The 21446-nt window shown below is 40.4% G+C and overlaps 1 protein-coding gene across 1 annotated transcript; it reads right to left on the reverse strand.

Annotated features, from left to right (window-relative positions):
• Positions 1–16154: 16154 nt before the first annotated feature.
• Positions 16155–19972, reverse strand: LOC139455592 (uncharacterized). Its single transcript, XM_071237145.1, has 4 exons — positions 19827–19972; positions 18648–18886; positions 17420–17661; positions 16155–16349 (listed from the first exon to the last, which is right to left on the reverse strand). The coding sequence occupies exons 1-4, from the start codon at positions 19930–19932 to the stop codon at positions 16196–16198; spliced, it is 741 nt and encodes a 246-aa protein (XP_071093246.1). The 5' UTR covers positions 19933–19972; the 3' UTR covers positions 16155–16195.
• Positions 19973–21446: the final 1474 nt, after the last annotated feature.

Raw genomic sequence — 21446 nt, forward strand, 5'->3', positions numbered from 1 at the left:
TCGGGAGTAGCGCGGAATAAATGCGATACGGCGAGTGCTGAAATAGATGGTATTCAAAGCGTAATCGGCGAAACGGTCGCGATTGTGTAAATGCGATACGGCGAGTGTTGGAATAGATGGTATTCAAAGCGTAATCGGCGAAACGTTCGCGACTGGGTACAAAGGAAACGTAAAATGGGAAAGCGATTAGATACAGTGACACACGTGTGTACTTGGGGAAGGGCTGCTCGCGAATGACGGACTAACAAAGGGCGGGATGATGCTTGCGCGGGATTATTCCCCGGGCACGGTGCCGAGTGGTGGCCCGGGGTGATTGAGTTACGAGGGGTGATTGGGTTACAGACGTAATTAGCCCATGGTTTGGATACGCGCGATAAAGTCATTTAGTAGTTAGTACTAAATGTAATTATTTACTTTGTTCCTCTGATTTTTATAGGCCCGAATGTCTTTTTCCTTTTTACTTTTTCTAGCCTTCTTTTTTAATCTATCTCTTTTCCTGGATTCTCGTCTTAAACTGAAGTCATACCAAGGTTTGTCATTTGGACGAATGGTTACTACTTTGGTTGGAATGCATATTTTAACATATTTATTCAAGTATTTATAGAACAGATTACATGCTTCATCAACATTTGAATTTTGACTAAATAATTCATTCCAGCATGTATTTTCAATGAGCGAATTGAGTTTATCATAGTCACCGTTTTTAAAACATGAAATTTCTCTTTTATATGCTAATTTTGTTCGCAAACCAGTGTCTATTTCAATGTAAGTTCCCCTATGGTCGCTAATTTTACTATCAAAATCAATTACACCACTGTCGATGACTTTTATATCTTCACTGATAATAATAGGATCCAATAAACTACTGGTATGGTTCGTAATTCTAGTAGGCTCGGTTATGATATTGTGTAGATTTTTCCTATTTATTAATTCATTTACGTTTAAGCTCCTAGACAATAACATGTTTTCATTTATGTCACCAACAATAGTAATCTTGCACGAAATGTCCAGGGCATTTTCAATGCTATCATCTAAGCGAGTCCAAAAGTTCACTGAATTAGGTTCAGGTCTGTAGACAGAGCACAATAAAATTGAGCTTTGAGGAAAGCATATTTGAATCCATATCGATTCGTCTTGCATGTTTTCTAATTCGTGTCTTCTTTTAAAAGATAACAGCTTATTTACATATATCATAACACCACCACCGAACATATTTCTGTCTTTCGTCCCGGTTCGTAAAAGTTTTCCCAGCTCAAGTCTTCATTTTTAATACTGTCATCTAGGTGTGTCTCGGTAAAACAAACGACGCTGTAATCTGAAAGGTATTCACTTAAATAAGAGAGTTTGTTACGTATACTTCTAGCATTTAGGTGAAATATAGACAGTGACTGGTCAGCGTTGTATAAGATGTTCACACACAAAATAGATACCATATACATTTTACTATAAATGCTTAATCTGCTTTTAAAGATTGTATTTCGTATGAGAATTCGATCTCAACAGTACATATAAATTGCATACTTATCTCTGATCTTGCGTAGTTAGTGGCAGAAGTGTGTGCAATTACACGCATTCCATGAAAATGCGTCTTACAGTTGCAGATGTATGTTTTGTTTGTTTCTTGTTTAACGCCGTACTCAGCAATATTCCAGCTATATGACGGCGGTCTGTAAAATAATCGAGTCTGGACCAGACAATTCAGTGATTAATGTCATGAGCATCGATCCACGCAATTGGGATCGATGACATGTATCAACCAAGTCAGCGAGCCTCACCACCCGATCCCGTTAGTCGCCTTTTACGACAAGCATAGTCGCCTTTTAGGGCAAGAATGGGTTGCTGAAGACCTATAAACGTAAAAATATTACTGCTACCTCAAAAAGCCCGAATTTAAATATCCACTAAGATCTGTTTTCCCCTGTCAGTGGGCATTTCAACTTAGACTACTTGAAAAAATGTTCTGTATAATATATTTTAGATATCTATGTGAATAATAAATTGCTTGTTAATAAATTTGGTGTGATGCTATTATCAACTGACATTTTCGAAGGCTCTGTCCAGGAGTTAAAGTACTGTAAAACTATTGTCCCCCTGTGTGACACGTAATCCTATCATAATCAATGTAACTAAGTATCTTCAACCAGTGTTTTTAAGCTAACTCATTGCTGAGTATTTTTTCATATTGGCTAGCATTATGCACAACCACCAATAACTAAAGTGATGACGTAAATCCTGCTGGGTATTATGCAGGAAGCAGAGGTACTGTACGTCCCCATGATCCCCAGCGAGGTGGCCTAGCTTTGGTTACTGGTTGCTTGTGCCCGTTTGTTAAAACTGTATACATGATATTGTTATGCTCAAATATGTTTCATAAATTGTTCTTAAATATCGTATGCTCAAATAAGTTTCATAAATTGTTTTTAAATATAACTTTGCATAACTAACTAAATTGTGAATACATTAACTTGGTCTCGTCGCTTTGTGGCTGCAATAATGCCGATGCGACGTTAAATTTTAACTCTGAGCACAAGATCACTCACTGCTCGCCTAAACTAATGATGTCATGTCGAGAATTGTCTTTCTGTATATCTTTGTTTGTATCACTGTCTATCTATGAATGATTCTACTTTTGTGTCTCTTTTCAAATTGAATCAATAACATAACATTGTTGTCTCATTTTATCTGTCTTCGTTTGCAGAGTCTGATGCCTTGAACATGTCATCACTACATAACCTGAGATGTTTCAATGAATTTGCGTACATTAATTGTTACGTACCACATGGGTCATATTCCAAATCAGATGTGTTTGGAGGAATACTCGAAAAGGACTACCTTCCAGGGATAAGGTATCAGAATCAGATAAGGATTGCTTGGAAAAAAACAGATCTAGCTCATGTGGTAAAAATACTAACAATATCAGTTATCGATGCGTTCAATAGTGACTTCAGGCGAGTGACGTGTAATATCACGTATCTCTACACTAATGGCAATGTAATGGCACATTATTACGGACGAAAGGGTAACGTAACCAAGGCCAACTTGCTCTTATACGAAAATAATAACCTTCTCGTTCTGTTTGATCGTTCACCTTCAGGAAACTTTCTGCACGACATGAACCTTCGAGGCAATGTGAGGGGAAGCATAGAATTACCAAATCTAAATAAGGCAATGTTCTTAGCTGTACACTTGTATCTGCCCTTGAATGCAACTTTCAAGACAGTGACAAACCCTGACATGCATTTTGAAAATGGTTTGAAAAACTGGTACAAGACACATTATAATGACACTTTTCTTTGATGTGTTGATATTCAAATGCAAGTATTGGGTTGCCATCCAACTTCCTTTACACGTGGTTCTTATGACAAATTGAGTACGGGGATTCTATTCTGCCAACACTTACCAACGGGTAAATATTCAGACCTGGGGGAAAAGTTTATTGAGCAAGTGCTGGGATGAAATTGCTGACAAAATGAACTTGGATAATTCACAGTCATCTGTAAGAGCATCGCTCTGTCAATATGAAACCCAAAACATTGTTAGCTGAGGCCAGATTTTGATCAGACTATTTTACTACAACCGGTGGATATGTTTCATCTAAACAAAGTACCCTTTTTAAGTATGGAGCATCATCCCAAGATGAAAGCCATTGTTCAAAGGCTCAGTGGCGAGTAAATACTCCACGTGCCCGGATGTCGACCTCCACCCTGCATCTCATCTCTCCAGTCAGACGTCGGATTTGCTGAAGGGGCAACTGCTACAACTCAATATGCAAAGACACTTCCAGTTCATGCAGATTCTGAAAAGAAGTCTCAAAGATATGGCAAGTGTGATCTGGATGACAGGCCAAAGCAGAGTCGTAACAACGTTTTTTTTCTGGAACGATTGGGGTCTGCCATTGTCATCAATGAACTATTGAGGTCTTGTATCAAGTGGGTGGTTGTCAAAATGGCGTACAACAGTCTGCTTTCAAAACATCTTGAATGCACTGATTACATGTACATGTACCTGTGAGGCTGCCTTGTATGGTGATGAGGTCCAGCTTGTAGTCGTGTGAGATACACCCCAATATTATTACCGACCCTCATGTTCTCATGTTACAGGGCTATCACCTTAATCCAGTTGTCCTTCCATGACATGGAGCAGGGACCTACCTATTTTATGCAAGGTTCTCAGATTCCATCGTGCCAAATACAATACTGAAAAGAACCTCTGATGGCAATCTGTGAATAGCGGGGCCTTTGATGACATTCCTTGACGCTATCCCTGCCGCTCCCATGCAGTTCCTTGATGTTCTGTTCGATAAACGTCGATTGGTTAGTCATTGTAGCTTCAGGGCGGGACTTGTTGCAAACGGTTGTCATCGTACTCATGATTGAACGAGAGAACAACCCTATAGAATAAATTCTCTGCACCTCTGATGTCCTCATTCGTGCCATGTTCACAGTAAAGGATTAAAACCTTGAAAAACAGTACATTCAAATAAAAAATTGATGCCTGAACAATCTACATTTCGTGAGATGTTACACGTGCATTGCACAACGCTGGCGTCATCATCAAAAGTGAAGAATCCCATTCTTATTAGGGAGCACAAGTCTGGTCATATTCATCATTGCCAATACCAATGAAATTAATGGTTATCATTTCCTATCTCCGTGGGTTTTTAACCTTTTTCTATGCGCTTAACAAATATCTGTACTGAATATACAACAAATATATAATACCGTTAGATTTTCGAACTGATTTGTTCCGTTAACATTCTGTTGACATACTTAGGTATGGGGGAAAAGTGCATAACGCGATTAAACCCATAGCAGTACCCAAATGCATTTGGTGTATACATAAATATATCAACACTCAAGATGAATGACTTCAAAAGATATGCACTTCATTTGTATGATGTTTGTGCTTTCAATTCCATATTACCTACAAGGTTAACACATACTGATCTGACCCGTGAAGATTCCGGGGTAGAATAGGTCTTCAGCAACCCATGCTTCCCGTAAAAGGCGACTAACGGGATCGGGTGGTCAGGCTCGCTGACTTGGTTGATACATGTCATCGATCCCAATTGCATGGATCGATGCTCATGATATCAATCACTAGATTGTCTGGTCCAGACTCGATTATTTTACAGACCGCCGTCATATAGCTGGAAAATTGCTGAGTACGGCGTTAAACAACAAACAAACAAACATACTGATCTATTGAAATGATCATTATTTTGGGCCTAATACACATACATATTCGTGATATTCGATATCAGGACAGTGTAAAAAATAACACAGCAACAGAATGCAATCTTGTCTGTACTGATTATAATTTAGATAAGGGCGATAAAAACATTTTATTTAGGCAAACATCCATTATCACGAGTTGGTTGAATGTGATCAGCTTTGACAGTGAGTTGGAGAGTGAATCAGTTGAGTCATTTTTCTGCACATTAAAGAAATCTTCAAGTTTCAGTTTTTCACTCAGGTCACAGTTGAAATCCCCAGTAACTAGGACATGTTCACATTCATGCTGCTCGGAGAGATCCTGAAGTTTTTGCATGAAATCACTAAGTGAATGCGACAATTGTGTCCATGACACTTGTGGGGGAACATAACACAACCAATGCAGAACTTGCCAACAACAAAGGAAATGTCTTCAATACTGCGAGATGACATTACATCACATAGCTGGACACTGTTCTTAAAACTTTTTGAAACATACACAGCAATACCATGTGTCTCCTGGATAGACTTGATATCCTTGGAGGTCTCTTCCACTGTAATCATTGATGTGAGTTTCTGTGAAACACAAAACATAACCACACCAACAAACTTATCCTTCTTAAGATCTTCGAAATAAGCATTGAGGGATCGAACACCTTGATTCCATCACCATGACTGTTCTCTACAGTTTGTGTCCAGGTGAACAGTCTTTCTTTCCGAAATCTAGTCATCTCATCCAATGCTTGTTTCCTACAACTTTGTGTTCAACAAAACCTACAGGTTTTAGGCCTTGTAGGCCCTGAGCATTGTATACACTTGACCAGGCTGGGCTTTAACTTTCCCCCCTTGTGTTAAGGTATATACCTTGTCCAAGTTACTTTGTCAAGAGGTACACATCTCAATTAGGTAATTATGGTAACGGTTCTCAGGCAACATCGATGTTTCTGAAGAATTTGTAAACGGTTTCTTGCTGAGGAAACATTCGTTAAAACTCCCAAACCAGAAGGAACCAGTTAAGGCAAAGTCTAATTTTTCAAAAATCCCAAACTATCAAAAGGCACCAGTTCACCTCTAAAATTATCTATGTGCCACATTTGGTTAAGAAATATTGCACCATTTTCAAGATCTGCTCAAAAACGAGGACTACCGACATTTATAGTCAAGGTCGTTGCCAGGGAACTGATAAAACAATATGCGAAAGGCCTAACCTCCTCATAGATAACACCAATGGGAACCTTAGGCTTTGAACATCAAGGCAAAAAGTACAACATACAGCAGACATCCCCACGGGCACCAACTGTGCTCCCCTCCTTTCTGATCTGTTTCTTTGTGCATATGAATCGGACTTTCTGCTATTATTGGCCATCTGAAAATGAGGGAAACTTGGCCATTTAAGCTTCATGTATATCCATAATCTGATAACGTTCTGATAGTCAATTTCTTCTTATCTGAAATAGAAATAAAAGATACCAGTGAAACACCCCCATCCTTTTTATATTTACATATCTACATAAAGATTCAGAGTGACAATAACGATTGTATGACAAAAGAGATGACTTAGAGTTACTAAAAGTCAATGTTCGCTTTATTGTAAGCAATATTCCAGCAGTACCATCATTTGCTGTCAATGAAGAGTGTCATTTTACTCGTGTCCAAAAGTTGCTCACGGTTACATCATTTAAGGCCTTAGTAATTCTTCCAAATTGAAGTGTCTGGTTAATACATATAAAATGTACCTGTTGGTCGAGAACCTAGCTACGTAGTTGGGGCACAATGGCATGATGTAACACATTGTGGCCACCCAGTATCCTTTACTTGTGGTTCTTACAAGCATGGAGTAATGAGTGCCTATTCTGTCAAGGATTAGACTCGGGAGACCCAAACATTTTCAAGATACAAAATCTTTACAATGAATAACAACATGTATATAATGCTGAACCGTTGGATACTCAATTTGTAAGCATGTACAGCCTGTGTGCATACCTTCGTCTAGGAGAAGACAACTTCTAGTGTGTACACAAGATTGAGGAAATCAGCTGGTTTTATACAAGTTTCAAGAAGCCACACATCACATATACTATCGACAGAAAATAACTGATGAAATGATAGTGAAGGTGTAATGATAAATGTCAATGCAATTTATTTTTGGTGGTAGTTCAATATCTGGTGTGTCTATCAGGTTGGGTCGATACATGCATGACACCTCGATGGCATACTACGGATTAACTTGCTTCTGCTTGCCCTTGGTTTTTGCCAGCAACCCCAAACTGAGTCACGTTGGCATGAGTTGTGTCCCTGGCCGAAAAAATCCCAGATATGTTACATTGGGTACATGTCAATGGACTTAGCCTACCAATCCAATGTCCAATATTCAATCCAATGTCGGAGATAATCGTTGCGACCTGGGCACGTTGTGGTCTTGCATTGCCATCTGCCGATACCTCAAGCGATTGAACAACGACAGTACAAACCTTTTCGTCAACATATTGCTGGCCAGTGATTCGTCTGTAAACATGGTGCAACGCCTTTGGCGCACAGCCCGTCCCTGGTGTTAACTGGCCTACCCCAATCTTTGCCGCCTATTGTACGCTGTTAGGGTCACACCCCTCAAAGGACCCCATTGGGGCTATATAGAGCCGGTAGATGTTGAAATTCGCTTTCCTGTTATTGTATTGTATCCAGTGATCCAGTTATTGACATCATGAGCATCGATGCATGCAATTGGGATCGATGACATGCATTAACCAAGTCGGCGATCTTAACTCGGATACATCCGATGATCATAATGATTTTAATTTTAATGTGGAAATTGAACAAAGTAATATTATGTTAAATACAAGAGTATACCTTCCTGAAGTGATACAAGCGGTCAAGCAACTATAAGCAGCAATGCGTGTGGCATTGATAGAATTGTGAATGAATATATCAAACATACTGTTGACAACTGTAGGAAACTTTATTTAACAACATATTGGATACTGGATACATCCCCTCACAATGGTCAGTAGGAATCATCAAACCAAATTTATAAAGAAAATAAGGGATCTGCACCCTCTCCTTATAACTACAAACCCATTACTCTGCTCTGTTGTCTAAGTTAACTCTTCACGTCTGTTCTAAATAATATACTGATTTTATTCTTAGCACACAAATTGTATTTGAAACACAAGCTGGATTTAGAAAAGTCTACTCAGCAACAGATCACATTTTTACATTGAACTCTGTTATAGACCTGTTAAAAACACGTAAAGAAAAAGTATTCTGCCATTTCATTGATTTTCAAAAAAACATTTGTTAACGTATGAAGGGAAGATCTCTGAAGAAAGATTCTGAACTATAGCATAAATGGTAAATGTTTTAGAAAATAACACGAAGGCAGTTGTTTCTTTCATTGTAGCCGAGGAGGTGGACAAGGAGAGAACATCTCACCTTGTATGTTCTCGTTATTTCTAAATTATGTTGACAACAACCTGAATGATCACAATTGTAATGACATTGTATTCAACGGAGTAGACACACGACCAATAAATGGCTGTGCTTCACAAAAACATTTTTCACGTAACTGTAAACACTCTGGGATAAGCAAACCTTTCCTTCTTTAGACTGTTTATGACTGTCTCGGGCCTGTTTATCCAGAATGGGCCTTCAGATTTAGAGAGGTCAACGAAAGCAAGATTCTATGAATTATTCAAAAACACATGTAACTTTGAATGTATTCAATTAAAACTACCAAGGCAACATTACCTGAACTCGTTCACATTTAGATCTTCGTTAGAAAGGAAGAAGGAATAAAGTACCCCCGATGAACGTTTTTGTATGTTATGTAACCATAATAACCTAGGTGATGAATATCGTTATTTATTTCTCTTTTATTTAGGAAAACATTTCTGTATGTAAAATACTCCTTATTACAATTCCAGGCAATAGCTGTATGTCTGAATGATTTGAATAATAGTTACAGAATAATTGTAACACATGTCAAACAGTCGCCTTTGCATACCTCTATATACTATGTACATTGTCTTGAGTGGAATAAGCTCTGGTCTGCTCTGCTCAGCTCTGCTCTCTTGTGTTGACGTTATCATTTTATGTGTCTTAGCGCAAGTGTTTATGTTTTAAAAGGGCCTTAAGAAGTATTTGTAATCTGTGATGCTCTGATGTAAAATAAATATATCGTTTTATATATATATATATATATATATATGATCCCTCCAGGGCAAGACAGACAATTGATTTAATATTTGATATTGTTTATCCTATAGTTACAAATGTAGCTCAGTAAAATAAGAATAACAAAAGGAAGTTGAAAACATGAACCCCACACTAATTTACACTGTGCATATATCTAAACACTAGTTTCATTCGCAAGTAGTCAGACTGCGAGTAACTGAGTTGCGTTAACACAGTGACTGGTATAAACGGTTATTCTATTACATTACCTGCGTGTCAGCTTGGAAGCAAGTCGTCAACGTTTACTGCTTTGAAACCCACGAGCACGTGTACCACGCTGACAGACCTGGGATCCTCATTGCTGTGAATCTAGGATTCGACACCCAACCACCGAATCCTTGCACCTCAGATCACTGTGCCAGCCTAGGTCAAGTGACTGTGAAAATAACCCAAACATAACATCCATATGCATTGCAAAACAAATAATCGGGGTGTTCCATGAGTATGAATTTATTTCTTGATAAATATCATGTCCTGAAACATGGCTTTCAAGAAACGCAAATTGCATCCTTCAAATACTGCGTTGTATTGATATTTATCTAAGCATTCTTCATATATTGCGTTTTATTTAACATTTATCAAAAACTTCCCGTGGCGGGTTCAGTTGTCATCGAAGCCTGTGAAGTCACCAAGTATTTCAGGACGCCGTGGCATTCCAGAGTGATGTCATGTACATGTAGGTCTCAATGGTGTTTAGAAAGTCAGTGCAATTAAACATTACCAACGACTACCCTACAACAGCAATATAATACCACATACATGTACACCGCTGTTGTCATGTCGATCCCGCTATAGTTACACCACCCAGTATAATACCACATACATGTACACCGCTGTTGTCATGTCGATCCCGGTATAGTTACACCACCCAGTATAATACCACATACATGTACACCGCTGTTGTCATGTCGATCCCGCTATAGTTACACCACCCAGAATAATACCACATACATGTACACCGCTGTTGTCATGTCGATCCCGCTATAGTTACACCACCCAGTATAATACCACATACATGTACACCGCTGTTGTCATGTCGATCCCGGTATAGTTACACCACCCAGTATAATACCACATACATGTACACCGCTGTTGTCATGTCAATCCAAGTATTGTTGCACCACCCAGTATAATACCACATACATGTACATCGCTGTTGTCATGTCACTCCCGGTATAGTTACACCACCCAGTATAATACCACATACATGTACACCGCTGTTGTCATGTCGATCCCGCTATAGTTACACCACCCAGAATAATACCACATACATGTACACCGCTGTTGTCATGTCGATCCCGCTATAGTTACACCACCCAGTATAATACCACATACATGTACACCGCTGTTGTCATGTCGATCCCGGTATAGTTACACCACCCAGTATAATACCACATACATGTACACCGCTGTTGTCATGTCAATCCAAGTATTGTTGCACCACCCAGTATAATACCACATACATGTACATCGCTGTTGTCATGTCACTCCCGGTATAGTTACACCACCCAGTATAATACCACATACATGTACACCGCTGTTGTCATGTCGATCCCGCTATAGTTACACCACCCAGTATAATACCACATACATGTATACCGCTGTTGTCATGTCGATCCCACTATAGTTACACCACCCAGTATAATACCACATACATGTATACCGCTGTTGTCATGTCGATCCCGCTATAGTTTCCCCACCCAGTATAATACCACATACATGTACACCGCTGTTGTCATGTCGATCCCACTATAGTTACACCACCCAGTATAATAGCACATACATGTACACCGCTGTTGTCATGTCGATCCCGGTATAGTTACACCACCCAGTATAATACCACATACATGTACACCGCTGTTGTCATCTCGATACCGGTATAGTTATTCCACCCAGAATAATACCACATACATGTACACCGCTGTTGTCATGTCGATCCCGGTATAGTTACACCACCCCGTATAATACCACATACATGTACACTGCTTTTGTCATGTCGATCGCGGTATAGTTACACCACCCAGTATAATACCACATACATGTACACCGCTGTTGTCATGTCGATCGCGGTATAGTTACACCACCCAGTATAATACCACATACATGTACACCGCTGTTGTCATGTCGATCCCGGTATAGTTACACCACCCAGTATAATACCACATACATGTACACCGCTGTTGTCATGTCGATCCAAGTATTGTTGCACCACCCAGTATAATACCACATACATGTACATCGCTGTTGTCATGTCACTCCCGGTATAGTTACACCACCCAGTATAATACCACATACATGTACACCGCTGTTGTCATGTCGCTCCAGCTATAGTTACACCACCCAGTATAATACCACATACATGTACACCGCTGTTGTCATGTCGATCCCGCTATAGTTACACCACCCAGTATAATACCACATACATGTACACCGCTGTTGTCATGTCGATCCCGGTATAGTTACACCACCCAGTATAATACCACATACATGTACACCGCTGTTGTCATGTCCATCCCGGTATAGTTACACCACCCAGTATAATACCACATACATGTACACCGCTGTTGTCATGTCGATCCCGGTATAGTTACACCACCCAGTATAATACCACATACATGTACATGTACACCGCTGTTGTCATGTTGATCGCGGTATAGTTACACCACCCAGTATAATACCACATACATGTATACCGCTGTTGTCATGTCGATCCCGGTATTGTTGCTCCACCCAGTATAATACCACATACATGTACACCGCTGTTGTCATGTCACTCCCGCTACAGTTACACCACCCAGTATAATACCACAAACATGTACACCACTGTTGTCATGTCCATCCCGGTATAGTTACACCACCCAGTATAAAACCACATAAATGTACACCGCTGTTGTCATGTCGATCCCGGTATAGTTACACCACCCAGTATAATACCACATACATGTACACCGCTGTTGTCATGTCGATCCCGGTATAGTTACACCACCCCGTATAATACCACATACATGTACACCGCAGTTGTCATGTCGATCCCGGTATAGTTACACCACCCAGTATAATACCACATACATGTACACCGCTGTTGTCATGTCGATCCCGGTATAGTTACACCACCCAGTATAATACCACATACATGTACACCGCTGTTGTCATGTCGATCCCGGTATTGTTGCACCACCCAGTATAATACCACATACATGTACACTGCTGTTGTCATGTTGATCGCGGTATAGTTACACCACCCAGTATAATACCACATACATGTATACCGCTGTTGTCATGTCGATCCCGGTATTGTTGCTCCACCCAGTATAATACCACATACATGTACACCGCTGTTGTCATGTCGATCCCGCTATAGTTACACCACCCAGTATAATACCACATACATGTACACCACTGTTGTCATGTCGATCCCGGTATAGTTACACCACCCAGTATAAAACCACATAAATGTACACCGCTGTTGTCATGTCGATCCCGGTATAGTTACACCACCCAGTATAATACCACATACATGTACACCGCTGTTGTCATGTCCATCCCGGTATAGTTACACCACCCCGTATAATACCACATACATGTACACCGCAGTTGTCATGTCGATCCCGGTATAGTTACACCACCCAGTATAATACCACATACATGTACACCGCTGTTGTCATGTCCATCCCGGTATAGTTACACCACCCCGTATAATACCACATACATGTACACCGCTGTTGTCATGTCGATCCCGGTATAGTTACACCACCCAGTATAATTCCACATACATCGTAAATGCCAAGTAAATTACTGACAATGGTATTGCTATTTCTCCAAATGTTATTGACTGTATACCACTGTAAGCTTTGCTGTCTGTCTGTGTTCGTAATACGCCTCTGTTCACCAAGCTGTTAATGGGTACCCGGTAGGATGAGATGGTAATATGACTTTTAACCTTTTAGCACCTCACAAACAGCTTAGGCTGTACAATCCCAAGGGAGCTTGGAATGAATATATGAGTGGACACAGATCCATTGTTCGGGGTAACATATATTGTCAATCCAAGAGAATAACCTGTTAAGATTACCCGGTGAAACAGATTTCATTCTGGGTAAAGGGACAAAATATCTATGAAAATTATATGAATGGACCACTGAAAATCAGTGATGACACCAGGTATTCGCGAAAATAACATGTAACAGATCCTCTTAGCAGCACTGGTGGGATATTAGGCGCTGCAAAAAACAATTATGATTATATTTTTGTATCATTATATCACTGATAAATAGGTAGCACTGTTCCCACCGTTACAGCTGTTATTAAAATATCAGATTTGTTGTTGTTGCTACATTAAGCCTTGTTGTTGGCCTTGAATTTCATTGATATGTCACTTGCTAAATGACCCAATGGTGTCATTTTATCACAATAAGCCTTGTTGTCAGGTAGATCACGGAAAATATATTGCTATAACACCAAAGGGTGTTACGGTATAAGCCAAAGCGAACCGCGGAGCCTCAGTCAACTTTGGCACCCCTGACCCGCTGATGGAATGCAGGAGTGAGTAGGTTGTGCTTTATATCACTTTTAGCAATATTCTAGCCAGATGTACGCACGTCATACCAGACTTGGCTTCACACATTATCTATGTGAGGAATCGAACCCAGGCCTTCAGCGTGAGGAGTAAACGCCTGCACACTTTCTTGCATTAGTGTCGACTTACTTACTTACTTACTTACTTACTTTTGAGATTTAACGTGCGCTTTCCGACTGATGCATATTTCGCACACGGGCCCGGCCAGGCCATTTAATGTGTTTCCGAAAGGGGCGAAAGTGGTCTGTGCAACCCAAGAGGGGGCTTTAGGGGTTGCTTATATAGAATTTGGGAATTTTGAGATTTGGAATAGATGCCGATGGTTGGGGAGGAGAACTAAGGGAGCTGGGTATGGTGGATGTTTGTTTGTTTATGTGATTTTGATTTGGTAGATTATTGTGTATTTAGATGCGTTTTATTAGTTCCGTTTTGATTAAGAATACGCCTTAGGCCTTGAAGTTTTCTAGTTTATTTTGTGGGTTTAGTATTGCTTCTGGAGTGAGAGCCTTGTTTAGATTGAGAGCGGTTTGATGTGTTAGGTAGTGTGTGCAGTGGATGAGTGCGTGTTCTGGGGTTTCTAGTTGTTTGCAGTGTGGACAGTTACCTGTAGTGTGTTTTTTAGTGATTTACTCTGTCGATTTCTTTTGATGGATGGAGAATTTTTGGTTTGGTTAGTGGTTTGCTGAGCCCTTTTTGATTTGGCTATTTGAGTTTAGATATAGGTTATGCCATTTATTGGTGATTTTTTGCTTGTTTACATTTTTAATTTCTGATTTTGAGATGGGTAAGTTTAAGCTTATTTCTGGGATTTTGAGGCATAGTTTAGCTGCTTTATCGGCGTTTTCATTACTGTATGGCGGGTATCCACAAGAAGGTTATTTGTTTGCCTGCCTTATGTGTCGACAGAGGAACATGAATATATATCATACAGCATCTATTAGTAATTAAGGTGATCGTTGGCTGAATAATTCATCTACCTAAGTAATGTTCGCTTTCGCCAGCAAACAAGGCAAAATGATAACTATTGTCATAGCGACTGATTTACGACTACCATTGTCTGAAGTACATATGACTCCAAAGGCTAATTACCCTGTAGCCATGTCTCCATAACTTAATTGTCATTACGTTTAAGGTGCTAATCCCCGTTGTTAATCCTCACCAACATTTCATTGTATATTGACTGACAGCCAACCTGGGCTACAATATCACTTCCCGTTAATTACTGTTATTTATAGTATGACATTTATTGCCTTAATTGAAGTCCCATGTCCAGAGCACCGTCATTATAAACGTCCTGAGGTTGAGCTGGAGCTCCGCTCACCTCATGTACGCCTGAGCTGGAAGGTCTGCTCATCGCTGTGTCAGAGCAGGTATACCGCTCATTGTGCAATTGTTGTTTATTGTTTACATGTTGTGCATAAAGTGTTCCGGGACAGTGATGTCAATTTTGTCCTTTATTCCCCCAAGAGCTAATTCCCTGTCAACATGTGCGTTGACACTATCGACTATGTGCGATGCCTGGTCCATTCCATGAGACGAGTTGTGTTGCTTGCATCGCAACCAGACGTGGACACACACGTTATTGATTTGTAAATTGACATTTTGGCATGTTCATGTTTTTTTTATGAAATCACGTATTTTCTGAAGTCAGTATGGCAAATTAAACCATTTGAACACTTACAGGAGTCTTTTATCTGTTGCAAACCGAAATTGTTTCAGATTTGGTAAAAAACATAACTTTGCATTAAATCTTATTCACAGGAACTTTTGTTGTTCAGTATATATTTAATTTGTATGAATGATCTCACAAGATCCAGTGCCTCAAACCAACAAAAATGATACATTCGAATAAACGCGTTCATATGTGTACATTGTACATAGGACCCATGAAGATCCAGGTCAGACCAACCCAAGACGCGACTAAAGGGATGGGGTGGTCAGGCTGGTTGACTTGGTTGATGTATGTCATCGTATCCCAGTTGCGTAGATTGATGCCCATGACGCAAATCACTGAACTGTCTGTGCCAGACTCAATTATTTACAGACCGCCGTCGAATAGCTGGAATATTGCTGCGTTAAACATCAAACAAACATTGTACGTAGAAAAAAGAGGAAAATATGTACCTTAAACACCATTTATTTGTCTAAAGAAGCGTTCTCCTCTGGTACCGGTGCTCTACTTCCTGTCGCCGCCATTACCACCCATCATCATGCCGGGCATCATGCTCTGCATGTTACTGAGGTATGTCTGGCCGAAGTCGTTGGCGAAGAGTCGACCCGCAGTTGCTCCACACTGGCTGTTGACGCGACGAAGCAGGTGTTGGAAGATCCTGTAATTATAGATGGGATAAAATGTATAGACTTCTTAATGAGTGAGTGAGTGAGTTGAGTTTAAAGTCGTTTTTAACATTATTCCAGTTATATCACGGCGTGTCAGACGTTTACCACTTCGATGAAACCCACGAGCACGGGTATGGTGCTGACAAACCTAGAAACATAATCGGGGCGAACCGGGATTCGAACCCACAATCATAGGTTTCTGGCGTGCCCAAGGGACAGCGAATCGTGGCGCCTTAGACGACTGGGCCACCCGTTCCCCCTATAGACTTCTTAAGCCTGAATATGTAAATACATTATAATGTCTGTGGATCTGTTTTCCGAGCATTTTACTCTTTCATAGATATGTTTTCTTTTTTAATCACTCATTAACTTCATGAATGATGAATGATTCTTACAAATTATGTAAATATCAAATGTGTGTGGATGTTTCAAATAATGAAGACATCCTCCGGAAAGAAGGGTTTAAGTGAGTGAGTGAAGTTTTACGCCGCTTTTATCAATATTCCAGCAATATCACGGCGGGGGACACCAGAAATGGGCTTCAAACATTGTACACATGTCGGGAATCGAACCAGGGTCTTCGGCATGACGAGCGAACGCTTTAACCACAAGGCTACCCCACCGCCCCAGAAGGGTTTAAGGACGAACATTTTATGTGGTCAGTTTTAGATAAAACCCCTCTATCAATGTTTGTTTCAAAGTATGTACATTTCTTGCATATGATCGTGTAGATGTTCATATGAGGAGTCACTCGGAAAGAGCATTTCCATCGAATATTACAGTTTCACTAAATCAGTCAGTTTTTGTATATATAAACATGATATGGAAGAAATATTTCCGGAATTTCCTAGTAAGTATGTCACTACGTATGTTCGGAATATTTTAAACAACACGATGTATGCATGTATGCATTTCCATCATTTCACACAAAGATAGTTCAATAAGTATGGTAGGAATCACACCACACAAAACGCATGGGTAACTACACAGCAGAAAAAATAGCTCTCCGAAATTTTCAATTTGGACATTTAAAAATTCACGTTGGATGAAATCTACGTACTTCATGTTGTATTCCTCGTAGGACATAATATTCTGGAAGATGGAGGCGAGGCCAACAGAGTTGTCGCTGTTCTCGATGACGTCACAGAGGGTATGGTTCTGGTACAAACAATCCCAGATGATGTCGTCAGTGAGAAGGATCTCTTCAGCCTTAGCGTCAATCTGAGAGCACCTGCGGCTGTCAACCACCTGTAGGAGGCGCTTCTGGGTGCACTTCCGGTAGTTTAAGATGTACCTGTTGCCCTGAAATTATTAGAATTAAGACGGTAATGATTAACATGTCATCCGTAACAATGTCTTTTAAAGAATGCATACTCAATTTATATTTATGCCGCACATGCTCTGAAACCAGGGATTACGAAACTGGATGGATAAACAAAGTATAATCCCATGTTTGATGGTGGCTACAAATGAAACAAACAAGATATGGTTATACGATGGTAATGTATTCGATACGGGTATCACTCCTGTGTTTTGAACCTTACGTTTGCAGAGCTTTGGTGACTATTTTCAGTCTAGTAACGTTTTGATAACGTTTGTAATTGTTTGGTTAAAATAGATTTACAAGTGTGTACTTTCTTTTGCCCGGCAGTTTACTTCTAGTTAGTGAATTTTTTTTTTTTAATTGCCAATACTTTCAAAACGAACCGAGTGTAAGTATTCAATAACTTTCTTGACTCCCCCATTACAAAGATAGTGTGGACAATTCTTCTTTAATCTCGAACTCAATTACAATGGACGCAAGAAAGGGTGTGTTAACCAGGAAGGTTGTCAATCCGCCACTCATTTTCGGGTTAAGAAGTTCACACATACAATTTTTGTTGGCAATAAAGTCAGTCTCATTTCAACAATCTGCTGCAAGTTGACGGATAAGAAACGAAGCACATTTTGCATGGTGCTTTTAAATATATACAGTTAGGCTCAAATATTTATATTAGTATCAAATGGTCAGTCTCTAATAGTGCGAAAATGGGAAGTCTATACCGTTTTATTTGGGAACTAACCGACTCGTCTCAGTTGACGATTCATTTAAACAAGGGAGAGTTTATTTGTGTTGGACATGAGGTGATTTCTGTTATTAATATTTTGGTTGTGATGGTGGTTGCCTGTTTATCATCGTTATCATCAACATCATCTGACGTTGTTGTCTCTATGTCAACCTTGGTAGTTTCTCCATTATACTTCATTATACAATAAACAGATAAAAACGATAAACAAAAAGTACCAACCCTGTAATCAAACTGGTTCTGATCCTGGACTTCCTCGGATTGGATACACACAGAGGCGAGGGCCTCGAATGCTGGAGAGTCACCCAGTCTGCACACCTGCTGGGTGTTAAAGAAGCACACATAGAACGTGCAGTCACCGTTGGCACTGAGATCGCGACAGAGCTCGCGGCCACGGGGCGTTTCCGGGGTTGTGGTTGTCGGGGGTGTCGTGGTGGTGGAGCGGCGCGTTGTAGTCGTCTCTGCACAAAGAAATGATGACAAGCATAAACAAACAATTTCACATGTGCATGTTGAAGGGAGGTATATTGTCTTTAAATGGCGTTTATTTTTAAGCATGAGATTCCTGGTTACGTCCTGTTGGGGTAAACCAGGTGAGATGAGTACCTTATGACTGTCGTAACTGCCCACGTTATGGGGACCAGGTAGTCAGGCTCTGTGACTTAGCTGATGTTGTGTCATCATATCTTGATGGCGTGGATTGTTGCCCTTGCTTTCAGTCTCGGGTTTGCCGGGCCCAGATTTGATTATTAGCAGATTTTTCCTAGCTGTAATATTGCTGACGAAAGCACAGAACATCATTGCTTACCCAGGGGGGGGGGGCGGAAGAATAGAAATGATTTTAAAAATATAACAAATGATTACATGATCCACTCATAGAGTCAAAGATGACACGTCCCGTGAAGATGCAGGTTAGAATACGTCTTCAGCAACCCATGCCACTATGCTTATCGTGAGCGGTCACTAACGGGATGGTGTCGATGACTTGATTGGTGCATGTCATCTCATTTCAAATGCATAGATCGATGCTCATGATGTAAATTACTCGATTGTCTGGTCCAGGCCCGATAATTTACAGAACACCGTCGTATAGCTGGAGGGGCGTTCGGGTAGCCTTGTGGTTAAAGCGTTCGCTCGTCACGCCGAAGACCCGGGTTCGATTCCCGACATGGGTACAATGTGTGAAGCCCATTTCTGGTGTCCCCCGCCGTGATATTGCTGGAATATTGCTAAAAGCGGCGTAAAACGATACTCACTCACTCACTCACTCACTCACTCACTCACTCACTCACTCACTCACTCACTCACTCACTCACTCACTCGTATAGCTGGAATAGTGCGTGCGGCGTGTAACAATTAACAAACAAACAAAATCACCACGTTTCGTCCAGTATAACCCACCTGCAGGCCATGGGTCCCTCGTTGTCCTCGCTGGTCGGCGACCATAGAAGGCAGAAGAATGAGCCACGCAGGCTACAAGGACGAGGAGACAGATCTGGACTTTCATAGCGCTTCTACAGAGAGTTCTCGTTTGAAGAGGCTGAGTTTCACGTATGTATCTCATTTATACCCTCGTGTAAGAGGAAGAACTTAAAGGTGCATTTGGAATAAAGTATAATTGGTTGAACGCAACTCATTCGTGTTCTGATTGGACCCCTCCAATGCATCTGTGGACCGTGGTTTGTTGAATTTGTGTGGGATTGGTAGAGGAGGAAGTTAAACAAATCAGACTAGTTAAACGGCGCGATTATGTTAAACTGTGTGAGCAAATACGCTGAGCTAAGAGCACGCTCATGCAACATTTTTTTAACTAACTGTGATGGACGATACTTGCATGTACCAACTTCATTTGTTTGATATTACGGAAGTTTTAACCCAACAATTGAGATTCTGTTTTAGATGTCATATATCAGTTAAATATATTAATATAACATTGATATTCTTTCTTTATATTTGTAACATCCCATGGTCGTATAAGGCATTTGAACTGTGTGTTTCCCTTACATTAAAATTGACGTTGGCGGGAGAGAAAATGAATGTAGATTTTATTTCAGGATATTTTATTCACAGATATGACTGGGATTAGGAACAAGTTAAAAGCATAGGGACCCTGCTCCCGACAACGTTTATCTTCTATGGAACATTTACATACTACAGAGACCGCTAAAATAACGTGTCGTGAATATATACACACCAAAGGTTTGTTTGTTTGTGGTTTAACGCCGCACTCAGCATATATGACGGCGGTCTTTAAAATAATAAAGTCTGGACCAGACAATCCAGTCATTGACATCATAAGCATCGATCCACGCATTTGAGATCGATGACATGCATCAACCAAGCCAGCGAGCCTGACCACCCGATCCCGTTAGTCGTCTCTTACGACAAGCATGGTCAAAGAATTGGCCCACTCGTATGTTTGTGTTAAGGAGCTGTGGAGTAGTCAAGTGGTGATTAAAATTTTGAAGACTGAAACTGCAGGTTCGATTCCCAACATCGAGAGGTAGAGCGTCTGCGAGAGCGTCTCTCTCTCTCTCTGTCTCTCTCTGTCTCTCTCTGTCTCTCTCTCTCTCTCTCTCTGTCTCTCTCTCTCTCTCTCTCTCTCTCACACACAAACACACACACATGCCCGTCGCTATATAAGTGCAATAATCTTGAACGCGATGTTAAACCTCACTTCACAACCCCCAACAATGTGTGAAAGCAATCGTGGTGTCTCCGGTTGTGATTTAGCTGGACTAACACTAAACGATTGATGATGATGATGATGATGATGATGATGATGATGATCAGTGACTGCATCATTCATACGGGTGATAAGATTAATCAGACTAAATTGTGTAATCATATGTGCAGTCGTTCTGACACGTGCAAACAATGCGTTGATTCAATGTACTTTTACTTTCCATGCCCGTTGTTATATAACGGATAATTTAGTTTGCTATTACGTGACAATATTGTATACTTTTTAAACTATAACAATAGGATGAGTTTGATTTTACGTAGTTTCTAACAGTATTT

Source organism: Haliotis cracherodii, unplaced genomic scaffold (genome assembly GCF_022045235.1).
Source record: "Haliotis cracherodii isolate W230 unplaced genomic scaffold, xgHalCrac1.p SCAF_11, whole genome shotgun sequence".
NCBI lineage: Eukaryota > Metazoa > Mollusca > Gastropoda > Lepetellida > Haliotidae > Haliotis > Haliotis cracherodii.